General features: G+C 38.8%; 1 protein-coding gene across 1 annotated transcript; it reads right to left on the bottom strand.

The window, feature by feature from the left end:
- Nucleotides 1–850: 850 nt before the first annotated feature.
- Nucleotides 851–19,802, bottom strand: mcoln1a (mucolipin TRP cation channel 1a). The gene is made up of 14 exons (XM_030418345.1): nucleotides 18,211–19,802; nucleotides 10,029–10,306; nucleotides 9,270–9,437; nucleotides 9,013–9,169; nucleotides 7,330–7,411; nucleotides 6,953–7,049; nucleotides 5,889–5,988; nucleotides 5,579–5,685; nucleotides 5,257–5,406; nucleotides 4,962–5,063; nucleotides 4,667–4,789; nucleotides 3,820–4,026; nucleotides 3,580–3,710; nucleotides 851–2,714 (listed from the first exon to the last, which is right to left on the bottom strand). The coding sequence occupies exons 1-14, from the start codon at nucleotides 18,239–18,241 to the stop codon at nucleotides 2,678–2,680; spliced, it is 1,770 nt and encodes a 589-aa protein (XP_030274205.1). The 5' UTR covers nucleotides 18,242–19,802; the 3' UTR covers nucleotides 851–2,677.
- Between the last annotated feature and the right edge of the window lie 272 nt (nucleotides 19,803–20,074).

Here is a 20,074-nt window from a genome sequence, read left to right as displayed (position 1 = left end):
ACCTAGCTCTGACATGAGGCATGCCGTTGCCCTCGGACCGGGTGCACTTGCATACCGTTAACGCTAGCGTCTTGCTAACGAGCGAAGTCAGCGGAAATCTGCCAAAGCTGTGCAACTAAATATCATGTCAACAACCTAACTCTTGTGAAAACGTCCACAAAACTGTGCGAATTCTTTGTTCTCTTTCTGTGTAAATGCTGTTGCCTGTTTAGCTTGCCGCGGCTTTTTAGAATGGCTCTGCTGTAATCTGCATCGGTCAACCTACCCTCAAGAGACTCGCTCTGATTGGATCTCTTCTCCATTCGTCCCACCCAAACATTTCCGTCTCGTTTTTATTCGTTGACTAAAGTGTCAGTTATATTTCGTCACAGTCTTCGTCATCATATCTGACTTTTTATTTAGTTTTCATTTAGTTTTCGTCCGTGAAAAAGGTTCGTTGATAAATATTTTTCGTCATAGTCTTCGTCAACGAAATTAACACTGCAGTCAAGCCTAATCCAATATCATAAAAAATATATTTAAATCGTCCAGGTTTTTATTTGGATCCACATCAAATTGTTCCCACTTAAAGATACCTGTCTGCTTTTTTTCATCAAGATCCATACATTATTCCCTGAGAATCTTGTATATAATAATATCAATAAGTTAAAAATTCTAAATTCATGCATCTGTGCCTTTATCTGGATCCACACCAAAAGTTAATGAGGTCTATTCTGGGCTGGGATCCATCCTCCATCCAAGTTTCGCGAAAATCTGTTCAGTAGGTTTTATGTAATCCTGCTGAATAACCAACAAACAAACGGATATGAGTGAAAACCTCCTTGGTGGAGGCAATTAAACTGTCTTAATATCAAAGATGATCTGCAAAACTTTAATCAGTAGAATGCCAACATACAGTATATGACACCAAGAAGATGACTTCAGATGAGCCATGTCTCTAATGTTTGCATTTTTGAAGTACAATTAAGTGCAGATCATCTGCATAAAAGAAACATGACAACATCAAGATGTAGGAAAGGTACATCTAAGTAATACTAGACAACGTATACGTATACGTATATATATATGTATACAATACATATATATGTATATATGTGTGTGTGTGTGTGTACATATATATATATGTATAAAAAAATATATATATACACATATATATACACACACACACACACACATATATATATATATGTATGTATGTAATACAATATAAAGTTAAGGCAGTGAATAATTTTGGCACGTTTGCCACCACGAAGTCTATCAGCAGATTTAGCTTAGTACCAGATGACTGTAAATAATACGAAAATAAAAAGTAATAAAATGCTATTGTTTGGACCAGAAATCAACAAACACCACAAACAAAACTTTTTTTCTAAAAACACCTTCCAGAGTCTAGACTGACACTGCTTTACCTATTGTGCGTTTTAAGCGGTACAAAGTTAGAAATTCAAGATCCAGTCGCTGAGCGACAATTTAGGACAAAACATCATTTTGAAAACAAGAAACATATAACACACTATGATTCAGCTTGAAAGGACATTATAAACAGAGCTACAAATATGCTTCTACTGTCATGAAGTTGTCATCCTGTTATCTAGGATAAACCCTGCTTCACTTTGTAAGGCAATTCAAGTAATTTTCTTACAACATGTCAGACACAGTTTTGTAGACTGCAGTCAGCCAGTCGAAGAAAGGGACTGCCTCCTAAACAACAGATGAACTCTTTGTATCTTAACATACTTTGGCATCATTAAAGAAACATGCACATGGGTCTGGAGAAGAGCATTCCTTGTTGTAGCAAACCACAGGGAACGTTGAGTGGTTCATTAGTGACATTATATTGATCATTACTCAGATAAATGCACTACAGCAAGCAAGTGGAACAAGAAAAACACAATACAGACTCCACATTTGAAGGCAATGTGATACTTGTGCATTAGAAACTCTGTACTGGAGATGTAGCTCACAGAAGAGAAAATATCAATTTGTGGTCCTTTTCAGATAGTCTGACCATTATGTCCCTGATTGTCTATAAAAGAAAGACTACAATAAGGCAGATTTCCTTCATTCTGTATGAGTTAACGTGTCCCAGAGAAACAGTTATGACAGTTTAAGGGATGTTATGGTTTTTCAAAATATAGAGTATTTGGGTGTAAAAGGATATAACTTATCCTTCTTATGTTTCATGAGATGTATAAATGCTTCAATTGAAGAGCTTTGTCTTCAAGATGTAATCTATTGTGAAATACTATACAAGGGAAAAACACAACAATAAAAACAGAAAGCACCATGTATGCACCACTCCAGTCCTCATCCTGGCACCTGTACCCACTTAGTATCAGTTCCTGGTTCAGCATTGTGCATCATTAAATACATAAAAATACTGTTTCGGACCAACAAGGAACAGAGAAATGTTTGTGCATTGGTCATCCAGTAGTCCTGCATCAGACCTCAATTTCTTCTTCATGGACCCAAAGCCAGAAAACTAAGAGGTCCGATATGACGAACGTTGTTACACATTCCTCCTGCAGAGTGCTTTCCGGTTGATTTTCTCGTCCTTCACATGAGTGCTGAGTTTGACCCAGATAAAGTATATTGATACAGAGACATTGGGCTTCAGGAGTGTGCAGTGTATCCCTGTGGTCAGCAGGGGGGGAGAGTGAGGTCACTGAGGTCAACTTCAGTTCACTAGCAGGACGTCCTCATACGTCGTTGTTCTGGGGGAAGATCAGAAAGACGGCTCATGTAGTCATGATATCTTATATCATAATCATATCTTCTTATCTAGAGTCAAATTATGATGATTTTTAGTTAAACATATGTAAAATTGGCTTTTTAACCTAAATCCAGTATTTTTTCCCAGCTCTGACCTTAAAATAATTGTTTTTGCCGTTTTGATTTTATTTTGATCGTACAAGAAGAGCTAGTATAAAAGGAGTATGACACGCAACAAAGGATGTGCTGAATTAGTCGACCAGTTGGCTAAACATTGCTACCCTCGCTGGTTGGCAACAGAAATTCTAGTCAGTTAATCTTATCATTATCATCATCATCATCATCATCATCATCATCATCATCATTATTATTATTATTATTATTATTATTATTATTATTATTATTATTATTATTGATGTACACATTAACATTATGACAACATTTGCACTGAAATATAACCCTTAACCATTAGGTTTTTTAAAGTGTGACACAGCAGTGTGTACAACTCGTTTGTTTAAATGTTTAACCTGACAGATCAAATTATGCTTAATTTGGATGGTTTTCTGAGCTTTCTTTCTTACTTATAGACTAGTTGACCAATCTTAGAGTAAACTTCTGTTTTAACATCAGAGAAACACTTGTCTCTCTGGCTGACATGTTGAGAGAAACATTTTGTTTACCTGATATAACGAGGAAGTTCACATCATGCCTTTGTCATTCTTTCTTTTATTGCTACTGTCTGTAATTAATAAACTCAGCTGACATGGTGTTAATTACACCTCTGAATAATTATTCAGGGATAATTATATTATTCAGTCCTTGATCATCAGAGACATGATTGTTGTTGTTGATTTTGTTCCTCCTCACCTGTCACAGCAGCAGAAGAAGGAGCACGGCGACGTCTCCAGACCCCTGAACTTCCCGGAGTTCGGTGCGTCTGTACACTCTGCTATGAAGGCGTGCAGGTCTGTGATGTGGATGGGTTCTTGGGTTTGGTGCTGTGTCAAAGAATATACATTATCTTCCATGTTCTAAAGCTCTGAGACCATTCTGGCAGTCAGAAAACCTGAAAAAAATAACCTGATTTAGGTCAACCCAATTTCCTACCTTGATGGTCTCGTAGGCTCCAGTGATGAGAGCGATGAAGAGTGACAGCACCATGTAAATGAAGAGGGAGATGAAGGTGTATAGGTACACCTGGCTGAACAGCCACACCAGAGTGCTGCTCTCCTGCATCTCCGAGAATGTCACAAACATGTCGTCACCGTTGATGAGGGAGAACAGACACTCTGACACCATGGACAGAGAGCGAAACTAAGGGAGACAAAACAGAAATGATGAGGATGAACTGAACGTGTTTATACATTGAGTAAGGCCCAAACTTACTGTAAACATTGTTCCTCAAATCACAGTAGGAGGTAACTTTGTGAAATCTATTTAAATGGAAGATATCTGACTGAGATTTATGCATAATGCATCCACTCAGGATGTCTACTATGAGCGATGCTATGAGTGAGTCCAGTTTTCTGTGGTTTCACTGGGTCTCTTCCTGTGGTTCGATAGGTAGCCACACTAAAACTTCTTAAACAGGAATTGTGTTTCTGGTTACAAAGAGGAGTTTACCCTCTAACCTACAGGTCTAATTTTGTTGGGATCCTCCCCATAATGTTGTCAGTTGACCAATGTTGCAGCTGCCAACTGAGTTGATCTACTAGACCGATTCCAAAAGTTCTGTTAAGTATGAATCATTTACACAACAAAGCATGTAAACAAAGGACTCAGGTTTAAGAAATATTGGAACTCCCCTTTAAAAAGTGACAATATGTTAATGTTGTGTTCTCAACATGCTTCCACTGCCCCCAGGTGGACAAAATATTAACTGATTGCATGTTCAAGTGGTTGCACTGCACCAAAAGTTCATATCTGTGTCTACAAGAGCTTCAGTTTTGTTCACCTTGACATGATATGGTCCCAGGACAATCCAGCCACAGAAGCAGTAGCCCAGATAGATGACTGCCACACAGCAGCAGAACCGAATCACATTAGGAAATGCTGCTCGAAGCGTCACGATCAGGATCTATATCAGGAGGCACAGAGACGTTAGAAAGATCAAATTACAATGTGACAGAGAGCAGAGAGACTTGATTAACAGAGTTTATTACATTACATCAACCCATTTGACACGTTATTAAATCAACAGCAGCTTACAACCTTATCAGCTGATGCACACTAGTGTGTCTGTGACTTACATTGTACTTCTGGAAGAATGTGAGGTAGCGAATTACTCCAACCCACACCAAGAGTGTGGAGGTTCCCAACAGGATGCCACACAAATCATACGAGGACATATTCTGTCAGGAGAGGAAGGAAGATATTTTTTGGATACAGGCAGCACTTTCACACGGAACATGACAATTGCTGTGTTGATGATTAATTAACCGTGGATTACAATACTACTCACTGACATCAGCTAAAGGCTTGCTGAGTTCAGTGCAAGGAGAAACTAAAGCAGGTATTGTCACTTGTGGGTGATGCAACACACACCTTTGACTCAATGCCGATTTTGATGATACTGCCAATGATGGTGAGAATGTCGCTGATGATGAGGAGGATATACCAGCCGTTAATGAACTCCAGCCGGTCACCCCAGCACACTTTGCGGTCCAAAGTCTCCTTAAAGAAGTGCACAAACTCCTGGCACACAGAGACAATAAGAGAGGAATTAACAAAGACTTCAAACATCATTTGTACATGTGGTGAGAAGTTTATTTATCTGTAGGATTCTGCATGAACTGGAGATAATGCTGTAATTCGAAGCTCTCATCCTGTTGTATGTGTTCCATTGGCTAGAACAGATTTTCCATACCTTTTGCAGCATGATGCCTCGCAGTATGGAGCGTCCACACAGCAGCAGTGACAGCATGCAGAGCAGAGCCACAGCGACATCAAACGTTAGACGCGTGTAGTTCTCAGCTGGAAATGAAAAGGAGGAAGCAGAGCAGTGTTTCAGTTAGATGTACTGCAATAGTATCACTGCTGCAATGTTCTGAAACACCTCTGCTAGCCTTCTACCAGCTTAGTGTCATCTTTCCCTGCTGCAGTGTTTCCATGACTGATGTGATTTGTGTATTACTCCATGCCCTGTCCTCTTCAAACCCATTCATCTGCTGTCTCACCGTGTCCAGAGACGCTCGGGTCTTTACACTCCTTTATGGTTGCCTGGTTTTCTAACCGAATCTTCACCTTGCCGCTGTGAGCCTTGTTGTCCAGGACTATCTGGAGGAGAGAGGCCAACAGCAGACAGTTAATATCCTTTGTCATACAGTTTGTACGATGAAATATAGGAGTTTCCATTGTTTCATTCAAACAGAGTTGTACAGGGCAGCAGCTATTATTGAGAACACAGAGGTATGGGATAAGTTGAGAGGTTTAATGACATGAAGGACACACCGAGGAAGCGGATTATAAATCACAAGGTAGCCACACCTAAAGCATTCCCTGCTTTATCATTTATTTTACTGTTAATGGGAACATAATTTACAAAATAAAATTATGCTTTACTTATAATTAAGATTTGAAACTACAGATTGAGACCATAAACTCATTATGAAACTGATGGTTGGGGTAATAAATCAAGTGAAAAGTGGGGTCATTATCTCATCATTTCACATGTAATAAAGACTTATTTTTGCAACCTGTGGAGTTGAATCCTGCTCACATTAGAAAGAATGCAGGTATAAGGCACTTGTGCATTGGCCTCACTTTTCAGGCCATGAAGCTCCATTCATATTTTATACAGTTAAGTGGGTGAATAAAAAAAAGAGAAAAACATGTCCAATGTATCTTATTATTGTGTTGTATTATGACAGCCAGATGAGGATTTATTGGATCAGTGTTGAGTATAGATTAGTGCTGTGTCCTCTGGAGTAGATGCTGACTGACCCAAATTTCTAGGATAGAGGTGAACCAAGTAGCTATAATAAACAAGGCAAATAATTGTAGTACATTTTAACTAATTAATTCTTAATAGCTTTGGCAATCAGTAAAATAACTTCTATGAAACCTTTGGCCAAGTGCCCAAATGCCCAGGAACCACAGTAGCAAGCTGTTAGTCAGTGCTATTATCATAAAATCCAAAACATATAACAAAATGTGTGCAAATTGAACAATCAAGACCTTTACAACATGGTAGCCTGTTGTCCATGATCTCTAAAACATGCATGCACATGTTCCTGCTCACCGTTATGTAAAAAGTGTAGCAGTCTGGGATCTCATTGTTGATGATGGTCTGTATATTGATCGCCTTCAGCTGGAACTCGATGGTGACATTAATGAACCTTGAAAAAAGAGATTGCTAGTAATCAAGAGGGGAAACAGACACTGATTGGAAAGCTGAAGAAGACATTTCATGTGGCTACAATAACTGCATACCTGTGTGTGTGTGTGTTTTTGCACGGAAACCTTTGTTAGTGCTCTAGTGTACAGTATTGAGTGTGCGTGTACAGCAGAGATAAGTGACTGGTTGAATGTCATCATAATCAGATACAACAGAGATAAATCTAAGAAAAGGATGTCAAACAAGGAGAAGATTAAGCCATGTGAAAAATGAAGCTTTACTTGTGGAACTTGAGTGTAAAGTTCTTGTAGCTGTTGCCGAGCGGAGCTGGAGGGACCGACAGCGGGTTCACACCTATGCAGTCTGAAAATACGGGAGAAAAGTCATGTTGAATAAACATCTGCATACACAGAAGTTACAAAATGAAGGGGAAAAAACATGAATTTCCTATTTCTGGCAGTTTGCTGTTCTTGTTTAGTGAAAACAAAATAAAACAAAACAAATGTAAGTAATCAGTAATCCTATTACAAATATTAGAGGAAGCAGATCATCAAGAAGCATTAGACATACTTATGATATGAGAGAAGAAGAGATTAATATGTAGGGTTGTTTCCACTGTTTGCACTTCCTCAAATCTGACTCATTACAAAGTGATATGAGGAAGTAAAAAAAGTCTGAGGGTACGCAACACACTATCTCACTGGAATTGTGCATATTGCATAAATATAAGATTATATGTGCAAAAGTGCAGGTGACAGAGTTATTTGCAACAATTTACTCTACTAAAGACAAACCGACATTTAGCTAAAGCTTCTTTGAAGATTGACTAGACTGACAGCTAGATGAATCCAGGGATGTAAAAACAACAATAGATTGACCTCTGCATAGGGAGAACCCCATATTTATTACTTATTATCACCTAATTACAAGATCAGCTGTACATCATATTCTGTGACTTCTTTCATGTTTCATCGCCACAAAACATGCTTGGAATTATTTCTGATGCATGAATTTGTATACAGCAGCTCATACTGTTTTCACTGCTTCTGAGGGAATACAGTGCACCTTGAGCAATAAGTATTGAGTCAGTTAACCCCATCATCATCATCATCATCATCATAATCATTATCATTATCATCATCATCATCATCATCCTCCTCCTCCTAAAAGATAGCAATGATTTATGACCTTTTATAAATAAAAGAAAACAATCTTGTGATTATGAGATCATTTTTTAAGAATTACAGCGCATGTTATCTGGATCTCATAATTAAGAAACATCACCCTATTTCTTTACCTAGTAATCTCAGTGGAATGTGACATGAAGGCTAACTCCTCTCATTTTAGTCTTTGTTGCATTTTGTGTGAGAATATGCTCCAGTAAATAATTTTGTTAGAGCCACAGTGCATTCTCAAACATTCCTCCCACTCAGAAGATTCATTCTGTAGTGAGAAAATTGGTTGATAATGTTGCTTCAGGCAAACAACTGTCCCTTTGATTATTCTGCAGACAATTATACTGTGCTTGACCTCTGACTACTTAAAACCAAGCTGTATGCAAACTAAGCACGAAGAACCCTTTTTAGCAAAATCTATTCCTCATGTGGTCGGCCACCTTTTCATGTGTTGAAGTGTAAAAGGGAAGCGTGCACTTGTGTTTTTCAGCGATCTTGTCAGAGTTATCTGTTCCTCTGGTTAACCCGGTTCAGTTTGCGCAATGTGACAATCAAACTCTTGTTAATTCTCAGAAAAATGTATAACTAAACTCACAACGTGGTACTTGTCTCTTTTGATGTGCTATTCATAACGATTACAACCCCCACCAATGAATGTGAACAAAGACAACTTGTAACAGAGAGAAAAAGTTCAGGTATGACCACATTACAGAGTTGATTACAGCCTTCCAGCTAATTGAAATCACATTAGTATTATCTCCCCCTGATAGTCCAGTGTAGTTCATGTACCTGTGATGACATGTGGGTCTATACTGAAGGTGTCATTGGCTGGATCGATCCTTCCTTTCTTGTAGTACTGTTGGCACAAGGACAGCGCACTGCCATTCACACCAACACCGTAGACATATGCATAGCGTCCCACTGTAGTCTGCGGTAAAGCCAGATACTGGGGAAGAGGATGACAAGAGAGTTATTGAGTTTAGTAAGAATTTAAAACTACAGCACTATTTTAACAAGTAGTTTCATATATTGTTCTCACGGTTTACCTGCTCAACAGCGTAGAACACGTGGTCATAGACGTCGTTCTGCGTATAAACAGCAAAGGAGTCGTCTGAAGACTCGTCATAGTCTTTGAGGAAGAGGTGCTTGAAGGTCATAGTGTTCTCCTCCTTAAAGGTCACCACCACCTGGTTACTGAGGCCAAACAGCACCAACTGCAGCAAAGAGGGAGAGGGTGTTAAAAATGTTGTCAGGGGAAAGTGAGGAGGAGGAGGAGCAGGGATAAGAAAATGCCCAGAGGCTGGATGTTTCATGTGCAACATAAACACTGCAGGCTTTGTGTTTGTAAAATGTAATTTGTGACCCGTCAATCAAATAATCAGAATGTTCTGTGTGTTTCTGTAGCTCATAAATCACTGGCATTGTGCACATACGTGGGGTGTGGTTGAGAAAATGGGTATCTCTTCCATGCATCAAATTGTATTCACTCATAGATACCACCCACCTAACTGCATCTGTTTTTTTATGATCCATGCATTATTCATTGAGAAATTAACAGAAATGCATAAAAAATGCCCCATCTCGCAACGTTAAAGGAAGTGAGAAAAATTACTGGATCCTCAGAAAAAGTTACTGGGGTCTATTCTGGGTCGAGACTCGTCCTCCATCTAAGTTGAGTGGAAATCCATTCAGTTGTTTGTGTCTCATCCTGCTGACAAACCAACAACCAACCAACCAATGGATACAGGCAAAAACATAACCTCCTTAGCAGAGGTAACAAAGGATCTTGATGTAAAATGATGTACCTGAGCTGTGACAACAACAATCTTGAGCAGCTGCAGGATCAGCTTATAAGGCTTGCGGCCTTTGGCGTGATATTTATCACAAGGGCTCATGAAGAAATATTTCAGCTTCCTGCGAATGGCCTCCTCTTCCTGTTCAGCCCCGACCCAATGACCTGCCATCGCCGTGGGTACACGATGGTTGCAGTGGTTGTTGCCATGATTGTTACTCTGATGGTCGTACTCCCCGCTGCTGTCTGTGGAGCCATAGCGAGACACTGAGCAGGACAGGCCATCTCTTTCTGAAAGAAGAAACATAAAACGTCTATTTCCTCAGAGATACTCAGGCAGATATTGATCTAACTTTTCTAAGAACTTGGCCTCAGTCAACATGATAAAAAAAAACCTGAATGACTTACCTTCTCCTTTCCCCCCCTTGTGCCTTGGAGCTCACTTTATATCAACTAAAAAGTTTTAGTGGTCAAACTCAAAATCCCATGTGTGTCAGTATAAAAACCAAAGACCTGCTGCATGGCTTTAGTCTTCTTCATTATATGTTAGCGTTAAGTTGGACTTTGTTTTAGGCGAGGTGACACATATCTAACCTAAAACCGTAACAGGAAACCCTGGCTTTAGTATTTTTTAGTATATAAATAAATCCAGGTCATAAGGCTGTTACTCTACAGAACATAAATGTTCAATGAAATGTCTACGGCAATAAGTCAAACAAGACCAGGACAAGATTCTGTATTGTGCTGTGGAGCAGTTGTAATGTGTTGAGAGGGAAAGCATTAATCACATGAACTGGGCTGTTTTTTTTCTTAGTGCTGACCGCAAGTCTAGTCATTTCTTCCAAAAACATGACTCCACCTTAAACTTGCTGACACCGAGTGGTTCCAGTGACAGTATCCTGTCAGCACCACACATGTGCCTGAGAGCCTCATCAGTCTGTCTGTCTTCATCTTTTACTGTTTTCACCTCAGTCTGCCACCTCCTCTTTGTCTCTTTAGTGTGGATGGCTTTACTCATCTATGTCCCCTCAGGCACTTGAGGGCACTGAGAACATGTGCTCAGCTCAGCTGCACATGTGATTCAACCCTATTTAACTCTATAGTTACAGGAACTAATGGAGTTACATGTTGCTACGGGCTGTCTTTACAAAGGGCACAGAAAGAGAGATTCATTATATACTTGCATTTAGTGCATTAATGTTTTTAAAAGCTATGCAACACTTCCCTAACTTATAAAATGTGGAGAGAAGTCATACTTCTGTCTTTCTCCCCATTTAAATACGGAAAGAAAATTAATTTCAGCTTTTACTTATATCTCATTAAGTGTGCAAAACTATTTCAACCAGTGTAAGAAAGAAATCTATTTTCCCAGTCCGTAATATGTCTGGTAGTTACTGCTGACATCAGGAAGTAGATGAATAGCAGTCAGAGAAGTGAGGCATGTTCCTGGGATGGTTAGATAAGAGCTGACAGATGTTAAGAGTCCGGCCTGACTGTAGCTGACAAGAGTAAGAAGATAAATATATAGTATGTATGAGGTTACACAGGAGACAATGACAACTACCTCTATAATAATAATCATACTTCTGAGCATGATCACAAGGGCTTTCAAATAAGATCAACAACTTTTGACACACTAGACACAATATATTATCCTGTGATATATATTTTTTCCTTTTTTTATCCAACGTTTAACAGTATCTGACGGAATTGGGATTTTTCCCATGAAATTACACTAATGTTGGATTTTAGTCTTCCTTTGCTATAAATTCTTATAAGTTCTAGCTTCTATTCTTATTGGGCTATCATTCAAATGTTTTCATGTAGCCTCATGGTGTACTTTTTTGATGAGTTTCTGCATGCCGTCAGCCCTACACTAAATAAAAAATATGTTGCCGTATCAAAAGATCAAGAGAAAACAACAAAACATTGAAATAGAGAAAAAAATAAAAACGCAAAATAAGTTGTTTCTTTAATCAAAACGTTTTTAAAAAATGTCAGCGTCAAAGAAAAAGTGTGGTTGCAGTGTTTTAGGTGAGGACGAGAGCATGAGGTAAACAGCTACTTTATATGCACCTCAGTCCTGGTGAGAAGGGAAATAATCACAACCATGTGTGTAACTATATCTACTCTGTAACTGTTTGCTAATTCAAAGCGAAGAAGTTTGTGAGGAGAGAAAAAAGGGAGAGTTGGACGGAGATAGACAGATTGATTATCTGGCATATTTATTCAGGTTATAAATGATCATCTTGTGATATACATCTATAAAGCCCTACTGTTAAAATGTCCATGCTACCTCACATCTCTACTTTTATTTTAATCTTCTGACTTCAGCTCATGATCCAAAAAAACTACTTAACCATAGATATCTCACATGCAAGCACTAATCTTGGCAGATCTGGTTTCAGCTACTATCTAACAAAATGACATCCAGTTAGATTTGTTCATTCCTCTTGGTGACTTAAAAGCTTATTTGATTTATTTCTTTTTAATCTTAATAATTATTTTTATGAATTCTGTGTCGTTATGTGACAGATTATGTGGTTGTCTTACTATGAATGTTTATTGTTTTTGACAGAGAGATCTCAGTCTCAATGACAACAATGATAGGTTTAATAAATAAAACTGTCTTCAAAACATCATACATGACTTAACTGGACCGAGCAGACAATTAGTGCTTGGAAACAAAGCTGGACGACTTGTCATGTCTTAGAAGGAGCCGACCAAATCAGGAGAAAGTCACAAATCATGAAGTTGGCTTATCAGGCTTAATACTTGTCACATGCTTTTAACTGGCTGACCCTGACTGCTTTAAAGAAACAACCAAGAATGGGGTCGCTGTGTTTGATCGCTCAGTTTACATTCAGGAAAATGACTTGTTGGGCAGTGGTGATACTAGACATACATTTAAGAGCAATTGCATGAACAGATGTGATAATCTTTAGGTATAACTATGTAGTCAAAGTCAGCATGTCCAACGTCAGAAAAACTGCTGCAGTCAGAATGAATCCAAACTCGAAAGACACAGCAAGTCAGCAGAGTGAACCTGCAGCTTGGCATGGTTGTCAAATGAAAATAAGAAGTGAAACAGAGCAAAAACACAACTGTTGTCAGCTTGCAGTAAAAAAAGATTAAAGTTCAACACAATAACAACATCACACATAGAAGTAAGGGACAGGCTGAACTCCAAATTCTTGTCATGTGTTATTTGGCACTGCTAACAAACAATACCAAAAATGTTCTTGTTTTGTTGTGGTATTGTGGCACAAGGCTTAGAATAACTTCCTTTCACAAATAATTTTGGCTACTGGAATTAAACGGAGGGGACATTTCCTTTTTTTTTTGGACAAAGATTAAAACTGATGCAACAGAACCAGAGATATAGTTTATTCCACACACTGTTCTTCCTTTCCAATCCTGATGCCTAAGTTACCCATGATGCTACTCAACCTCACATGTGCTGTGCTCAAAGCAGCTAATGTAGCCTTGAGATATTAGCCACAAGCAGAGATGAGGAACCGGCTACAGAGATCAGGTAAGCTCACTTCGTTCTAGCTCCACATCCCCGGAATCTTTTCTTTTTCATATTTGTACTCTTCAGGCCCAATCGATGCTGACTCAAGGGACATCATTTAAGGCAATTTAAGGTTTTACAGAGCTGTTAATGTACTGTACTGTATGAAATTGGTGGAGTTTCCATCAACCTAAATGTACTACAAGGAACTTTTAACTAGTAATGAAAGAGTCACAGTTCATTAATAATTCCTTGATATGACACACATAATCAAATGAGACCATCAGTGAGAAGACTGGCCTTTTCTGAATATATAATGTAGTTATTCTTAATTCATTCATTGGGTTGGATTTCAACTCATCTGGGTTTGATGAGATCCTGCATGACATTAACTGTCAAGCTCAACGTTTTAAAGATCTTTATAATTATGAGGTGACTGATTTAATTACTTTCCTTTAGTTTAGCAGACCACACCCTTGTATGATTTAAGTAATAAATTAAGTCTTGAGTCTTAAAAACTTTGTTTTGTTTTTTGCTCAGCGTCTGAAAACTAAGCTGAGTCTACTGTGTATGTTTCACCTTTAGAAATAAGTTGACACCTGTGGTATTGTGGTTTTTGTTGGTTGATAACCACATGTGGTTGCCTGCAGAAAACCATGATCCACAATGATAGGGATCAGTTCCTGTATCGTCCAACACCTGTTGTTAACCTGTGAACATTTCTAGCTGTTAAAGTGATATGAGCAACATCCAGATGAGCGTCAACAGAATTTGCTGAGAGTGACAGCATTTTAATGAACTCTGAGTAAGGCAAGTTGGCCTGGCTTTGACAGGGTTTGCGTGCCTCGCTGAAAAGAATGAAAAAACAGACCAAAGAATCCAAGCACTTCACATTTCGTGCAGACAATAGGCGGCAGACCGAGCGCATACATATCACTGATCAGAGGAGTGTGTCAGTCGTCACGGCAGACAACAATCGGACAAACAAAAGTAGGTGCAGGCCACTGACCTAACACCAGATTTGACACAAGTGGAGTTAATCTGTGAAAATATCTGGCTCTTCTGGTTCAAGGCCGCCTGTGGAGTTCTGGCAGAAACACTAATGTAGCAACATGTCTGTCAATCAAAATCCTTACTGCAACTGGAAATATGTCAACAACTTGTTATCTGGGCCTAGATCTCGTCTGGTAGTCCACGGAGAGAGGCCACCCACAGGTTAGGAGTCCAAAGCCTCCACTTATACTTGAGTTAAAGGAAGCATCTTGAACAAAAAGCAAGACCCACTGATAAACCTCTGGGTTATTTCTGGGTAGGAGGTGATATTTTTTTATGAACTACATCCTTCTTTTGCAGCAAAGTGTTAACCTCCCCCTTACCATGAGCATTTAGTTGTGTTTCAACTCAACAGTTAATCTAGGGAAGAAAAAAGGCCTGATAATGTGGCGTTAAATGGTCAGTTTACCAAAAGTACCACACAACCAAAACCAAACCAAAACCTCTTTACGGTACTAGTTAGTGCAGACGGTTAGGGTTTTATGTGGAGAGGCTTTGTGATATGCATCACTGAAACTCTGCTGACACCAAAATACCATGCAAGTAACCAAGGAAGTAAAGCACAGTCTTTCTCAAAAAAATGTCCCTGTTACTCAGCAAAATGATGACACAAACATCCAATAAAAAGTAGTTCCAGTGTAAACACAATGAGGTCTGTTGATTATCCAAAGCTGTTCTGCTTGCATATATTACAATCTAAACATATCTTAATGCTTTATTGTATAAGGATGGAAGAGAAAAACATGAAAGAAATCTGAAATCTCTGCTTATGCATAGCGAAGTATTTTGTAATTTGGGTGAACTGACCCTTCAACTTGAAGTTTACTGAACAGATATTTCTCATCAAGCTACTCTTTTAAAAGTCAGGACATAACGATAATAACTGGAGCCTTTCTTCATCCAACCCACATTAACAATCTCAAAAAACTGCAGACTCAGTCGTGCGTGAGAGGAGCTCATGAAGAGGTACGGGAACTATTATTATGCATGAAGTGTCAGACCATTTAAATATGCTTGACTTTGCAGATTTGCTGAAAGTGGGTGATGGTGACGGAGGATCTTGGTCTTAATTTGTGGAACAACAGTCTCCATTAGACCAACCAAGGAAAATCCAGTCTGAGGCAAGATGTAGGCCCATGATCAGCTCATTCAATTTAAAGGTGCATTCTATCAGTTTAGTCAAAAAGGTAACACCCCCGAAACACACAACTAGGACTGTAACTAATGATAACTCTAAATTTCAATCTGTCTGTTATTTAAAACTTAGAGAAAATAGTGGAAAATGGTCATTGCAAGTTCAAACATTGCAGTTACATGTCTTGTTTTGTTTGATTGTCAGTCCAAAGCCCAAAAGGTATAAACATATAGCGATATAAAATGGTTAAAAGCAGCAAATCTTCACATTTAAGAAGCTGGACAGTCAACAGTCAATCTTTAGCATATTAACTGATTGTCCAACTAAGAATACATTTTCTATTGTTTAGTCGATAAATAAATTGTTCTCTTAATTGTAACAGCTTTCATTTATTCTATTTCTACCTTGTCAACATCACACAATCAATTCAAATACAACAGGCTACCTGCAGCTGAAAGTAAACCTAACACCAGAGGCCTGTACTGCGAAGGGGGCTCAACATAGCCAGGCTTTGTGCTCATGCTGCAGCTCAACAAAGCCCCAAGTCCCCAAACAGAGTCAAACGGTACTGCGATGGTGGTTATCAACTTACTTTGTCAAGTCCGGTTTTCTGCTTTGTGCTCTGCGCGCGTACATGTAAAAGGGGGCGTTTGACGTCATATTATTCTACTTCCGTGCGAAAATGGATCGATCCCGGGCCACATATTTTACTCAAGATGAGCAGATTCTTATTATGCAGGACTATGAAGAATTCAAAGAAACCATCAGAAAGTAACACTGTCGCCGCCAACAGAGCGAGGGAGGGCTGCTGGCAGAAAATTGCTGACGTAAATGCGTAAGTTAACAGTGATTAATATTATGATCAATATTATATTAAGCCATAGTGTTTTAATTTCTGAAAGCTCAATATTGTGCAACTTTTACATATTAACCCTCATTAATTTAAAATATAAATAAACTGAAGCAACAACTATCTTTTTTCATTTTTGAATGATGTCTATATTGTTTTCACATTTTACTGATATCAGTTATAGAATGCGCGTGTGTGTTTTATTGAAAGCGAGGCTGAGTGTGCGTAGGCTATAAATGATCAGTGTTTTTTTTCGTAATACTGTGTCGGGATGAACAAGCAAATGTAGCTACTGTCCCTGTACAATGGCAATAAAGACCTTTTTGACAGTGAAAATAGCTCCAGCCTGTAAGATTTGTGTTTGGGCGTACACTGCCCTACAACGGGTGAAACATTGATCAGTTCATCAGTTTATTCATGGCCACATCAAAGAAATAATTAACTTTACTCATTATCTGTGACAAATAAATACTAGGTTGGCCTAATTAATATTTCATATCGCATTTTATTAAGATGTGGAAGCAGCAGTCGGACATGGCAGCAAGTTAGAGCCAAATACAAAAACATCATTCAAAGTGGTATGTAGCCAAGCTGCCCCATCATTTTGTCAGTGTGTGTTCTTGCTCAGATTTTCTGCATCACCAACTGAATGCAAGTAGGCAAAAAAGACGAAGGGCTACACAAACAGTTTGCCCGAGAGTGAGCGCACAGCTTCTTCCAGTGGCATTCCTGACACTCGGCTCAATAAGTGAGCAAATGTACCGTATTCCCTCGGCTGAAAATCTATATCGCTCATAGAGAATTTCATCAGGAAACGCCAGCGGATCAGCGCGATCTCGAAGAAGCCGCTCACGTCGTAGTGCTGCCCGAATTATTCTTGCTCCCAGGTCCACCGGGTTCTCAATGAATGGTGACGCAATCTCCGAATGAGTTACACAGTGAAACAGCGGCGTTTTTATAGCCGATTTTAAGCTGAAACTCTGAAGTTACCATGGTGATCTAGCCGGGTTAAAGAGAGCCACCTTCGTAGTACAGGAACGTCTGGCTTTAGACTCAACATACCTCGCTAACCCACTAAACTGGCTTCGCAGTACACCCCTCAGGTTTTGTATTTTTATCTAATACTAAATAAGGCTACACATTATTTGCTGGTCACGGAAAGATTCTAAGGAGGAAATAATCATTTCATAAGCTATCTCTGACTGAGTTTTATTAGGTTTTACTGCTCTGACATTCTCAATGAGGTCACGTCTTACAACCTTTATGTTATTGTCTTCCAGTCATAATTCTGTCTAAACGCTGCTGCCATAGTTATTGTCTTAAGTCTTATAGGGTAGTTTAAGGTGAGAGGGGAAAACAAAGCGTTATCACAGCAAAAACCTGATGTTGACAGCACACTTTGGTAAAAACACACATGATGATAATGACCAGAGTTGCTGTCCAGGAGATGACAGAGCAGAAATAAAGTAAACTGAGGTGACTGTAATGTTGTAGTTGTCTCAACAACAACAACAACAAGGCAGCTGTAGAACTAGTTCAATTTTAGCAGAAACTAGCAACAAAACTGAACAAGAGACAACGAGACAGGGACGAAGAGTCGTGAGCTAAGGCTGAGTTAAATTTAAATGTCGGCATCACATTACCTGACGAGTCGTGCTGTCCTGTCGCCGCCATTCAGTTAGCCGTGTTTTGAAACAATATTAAGGTAAGTCACACAGCGGAAGCTTAAAGCAGCTAACTCTTTTATTATTTCACAGTTTATAGCTTTCACAACAACACACCGCAGCCCTGAACCAGCAGCCCGCTGCTCTCTGGGGCTGCTGCTGTTGACTCAAACTCTCTTCCGCCTCGCTCACGTCATGTGACGTCACCACGTGACCACAACGTTTCTCACAGGTTTGGGCTCGTGTGCAGGCTGGTACAAGCGGTGCAGAACTCTGGTGTACAGCAGGTTTAGGAGTTAATCCCGTGCAGGGCTTCATTTACAGCTGCACTCATTAATTTGTTTGTTTTTTGTAATATTATAAACTCGAAATAATCACCTTTATCTTGGCCGGCTTTATCTTTTCCACCTTGATTTTTCAGTCCTGTTATATATGTCATAGATTATGGAACACAGAGTATCCCAAACGTCACTGGTTGACTCTTTAACTATTACCTGACATGTGACTCAAGTCATTGTGTGAGGCACTTGATGTGTCAGACATTTCATGTATGAATAGCATTATACAAATAAAATCTAATTGATTGGTTGATTGATTGATCAAACATTGATATTTTTTGGAATATATGTCTGCCATTTTGCACAATATCTCAGTTTTCAACAGATTCAGGTTTTAAAGCTGCATAAGAATCTGATGTATGTGCAGATTTCTTGCTCCTGAACATTATGTGAATAAACATCCATGGAAATTAGTAAAATACACAAACATACAATAAACACAGACAAGTCATTGGAGTCATCAGGTCTAAAGTCAAGTCATGACTCTTCAACTTCAAAGCCAACAGGTGTTTTTGTTTGTCTGATCACTCTCTGAAAATGCGACTCCACTATTATTAGAAGAATACATTTCTTAATACATTTGGCCATTGTTGTAATTCTAAACTGCATAAAAACACCATCTCTTGCAAGAGACTTCAACTTTACTTTTTCTTCTCTTTGACAAATTACTCATCTTGCCTACCTGCTTTCCCAGCAATTTATTTTCCAGTTGCATCATCCTATCTGCTAAAATGCCCATGATTTCTGAAAACACAAAACTTCAGTACTGTTACATGCCTACCATAATGCTTTAAACTTACTATGTGACACGAGTAAACCTGCTACACCTTTAAGACACACCCCTGTTCGACTTTGTTGTGGTGATCCCATAATAACAGCATGTGTAGACAGCCTGAGAAGTATACAGATATTATCCTTTCACGCCTGTTGATACAGATGCACTTAAACCTTTTATCTGACTAACATAGTAATATGGGGAATTTGAAGATTTTCCATCAGCTGTTTGGCTTGGAAATTGTTTGTGTCAGCTTAATATTTTGTGCAGCAAACAAGAACCTCATCTGCATCACAAGATCAACTTTCAGATAAATAGAAAGACACTTTAGTGTAACATTAACATTATGAACTCAAAGTTGGGCTGAACAATTAATCAGAATGTTATCAAAATCGCAAACACGTCATCATTTACTTTCACTGATCATGAAATCCAGAAACTACCATCCTACCAAAATTTTGACTCAGATCACGACCACAACATCTGTCGAAAATAATTACACAATGTTTTTTGCATATCATTCAGCCCGACTGCAAAGTAGAATCCATAGTCAATACATAGACATATGTTTGAGGAACAGACATATTCAGCACAGTATAATCTTCTTTAGAGTGCAAATTACTCTTTTAATCAATTAATCATAGGGTTGCACCATACTAATTTTATCCAGCCGGTATATTAACAGATAATCAGCTCGTCCACTGGCTGATACCAATATCTAATAATGTCA

Source organism: Sparus aurata, chromosome 1, assembly GCF_900880675.1.
Source record: "Sparus aurata chromosome 1, fSpaAur1.1, whole genome shotgun sequence".
Taxonomy (NCBI): domain Eukaryota; kingdom Metazoa; phylum Chordata; class Actinopteri; order Spariformes; family Sparidae; genus Sparus; species Sparus aurata.
Note: the sequence above shows the minus strand (reverse complement) of the source record. Positions and strands in the feature narration are given on the sequence as shown.

What these genes read in the sequence shown, in the direction of transcription:
- mcoln1a (XM_030418345.1), bottom strand. Translation starts at nt 18,241, where the DNA reads ATGGCGGCGACAGGACAGCACGACTCGTCAG. An exon ending in AGGACAGCACGACTCGTCAG is followed by an intron (nt 10,307 to 18,210) that starts GTAATGTGATGC and finishes TTCTTCTTTCAG; the next exon opens with AAAGAGATGGCCTGTCCTGC. An exon ending in GCTACACTTTTTACATAACG is followed by an intron (nt 5,989 to 6,952) that starts GTGAGCAGGAAC and finishes TCTCTCCTCCAG; the next exon opens with ATAGTCCTGGACAACAAGGC.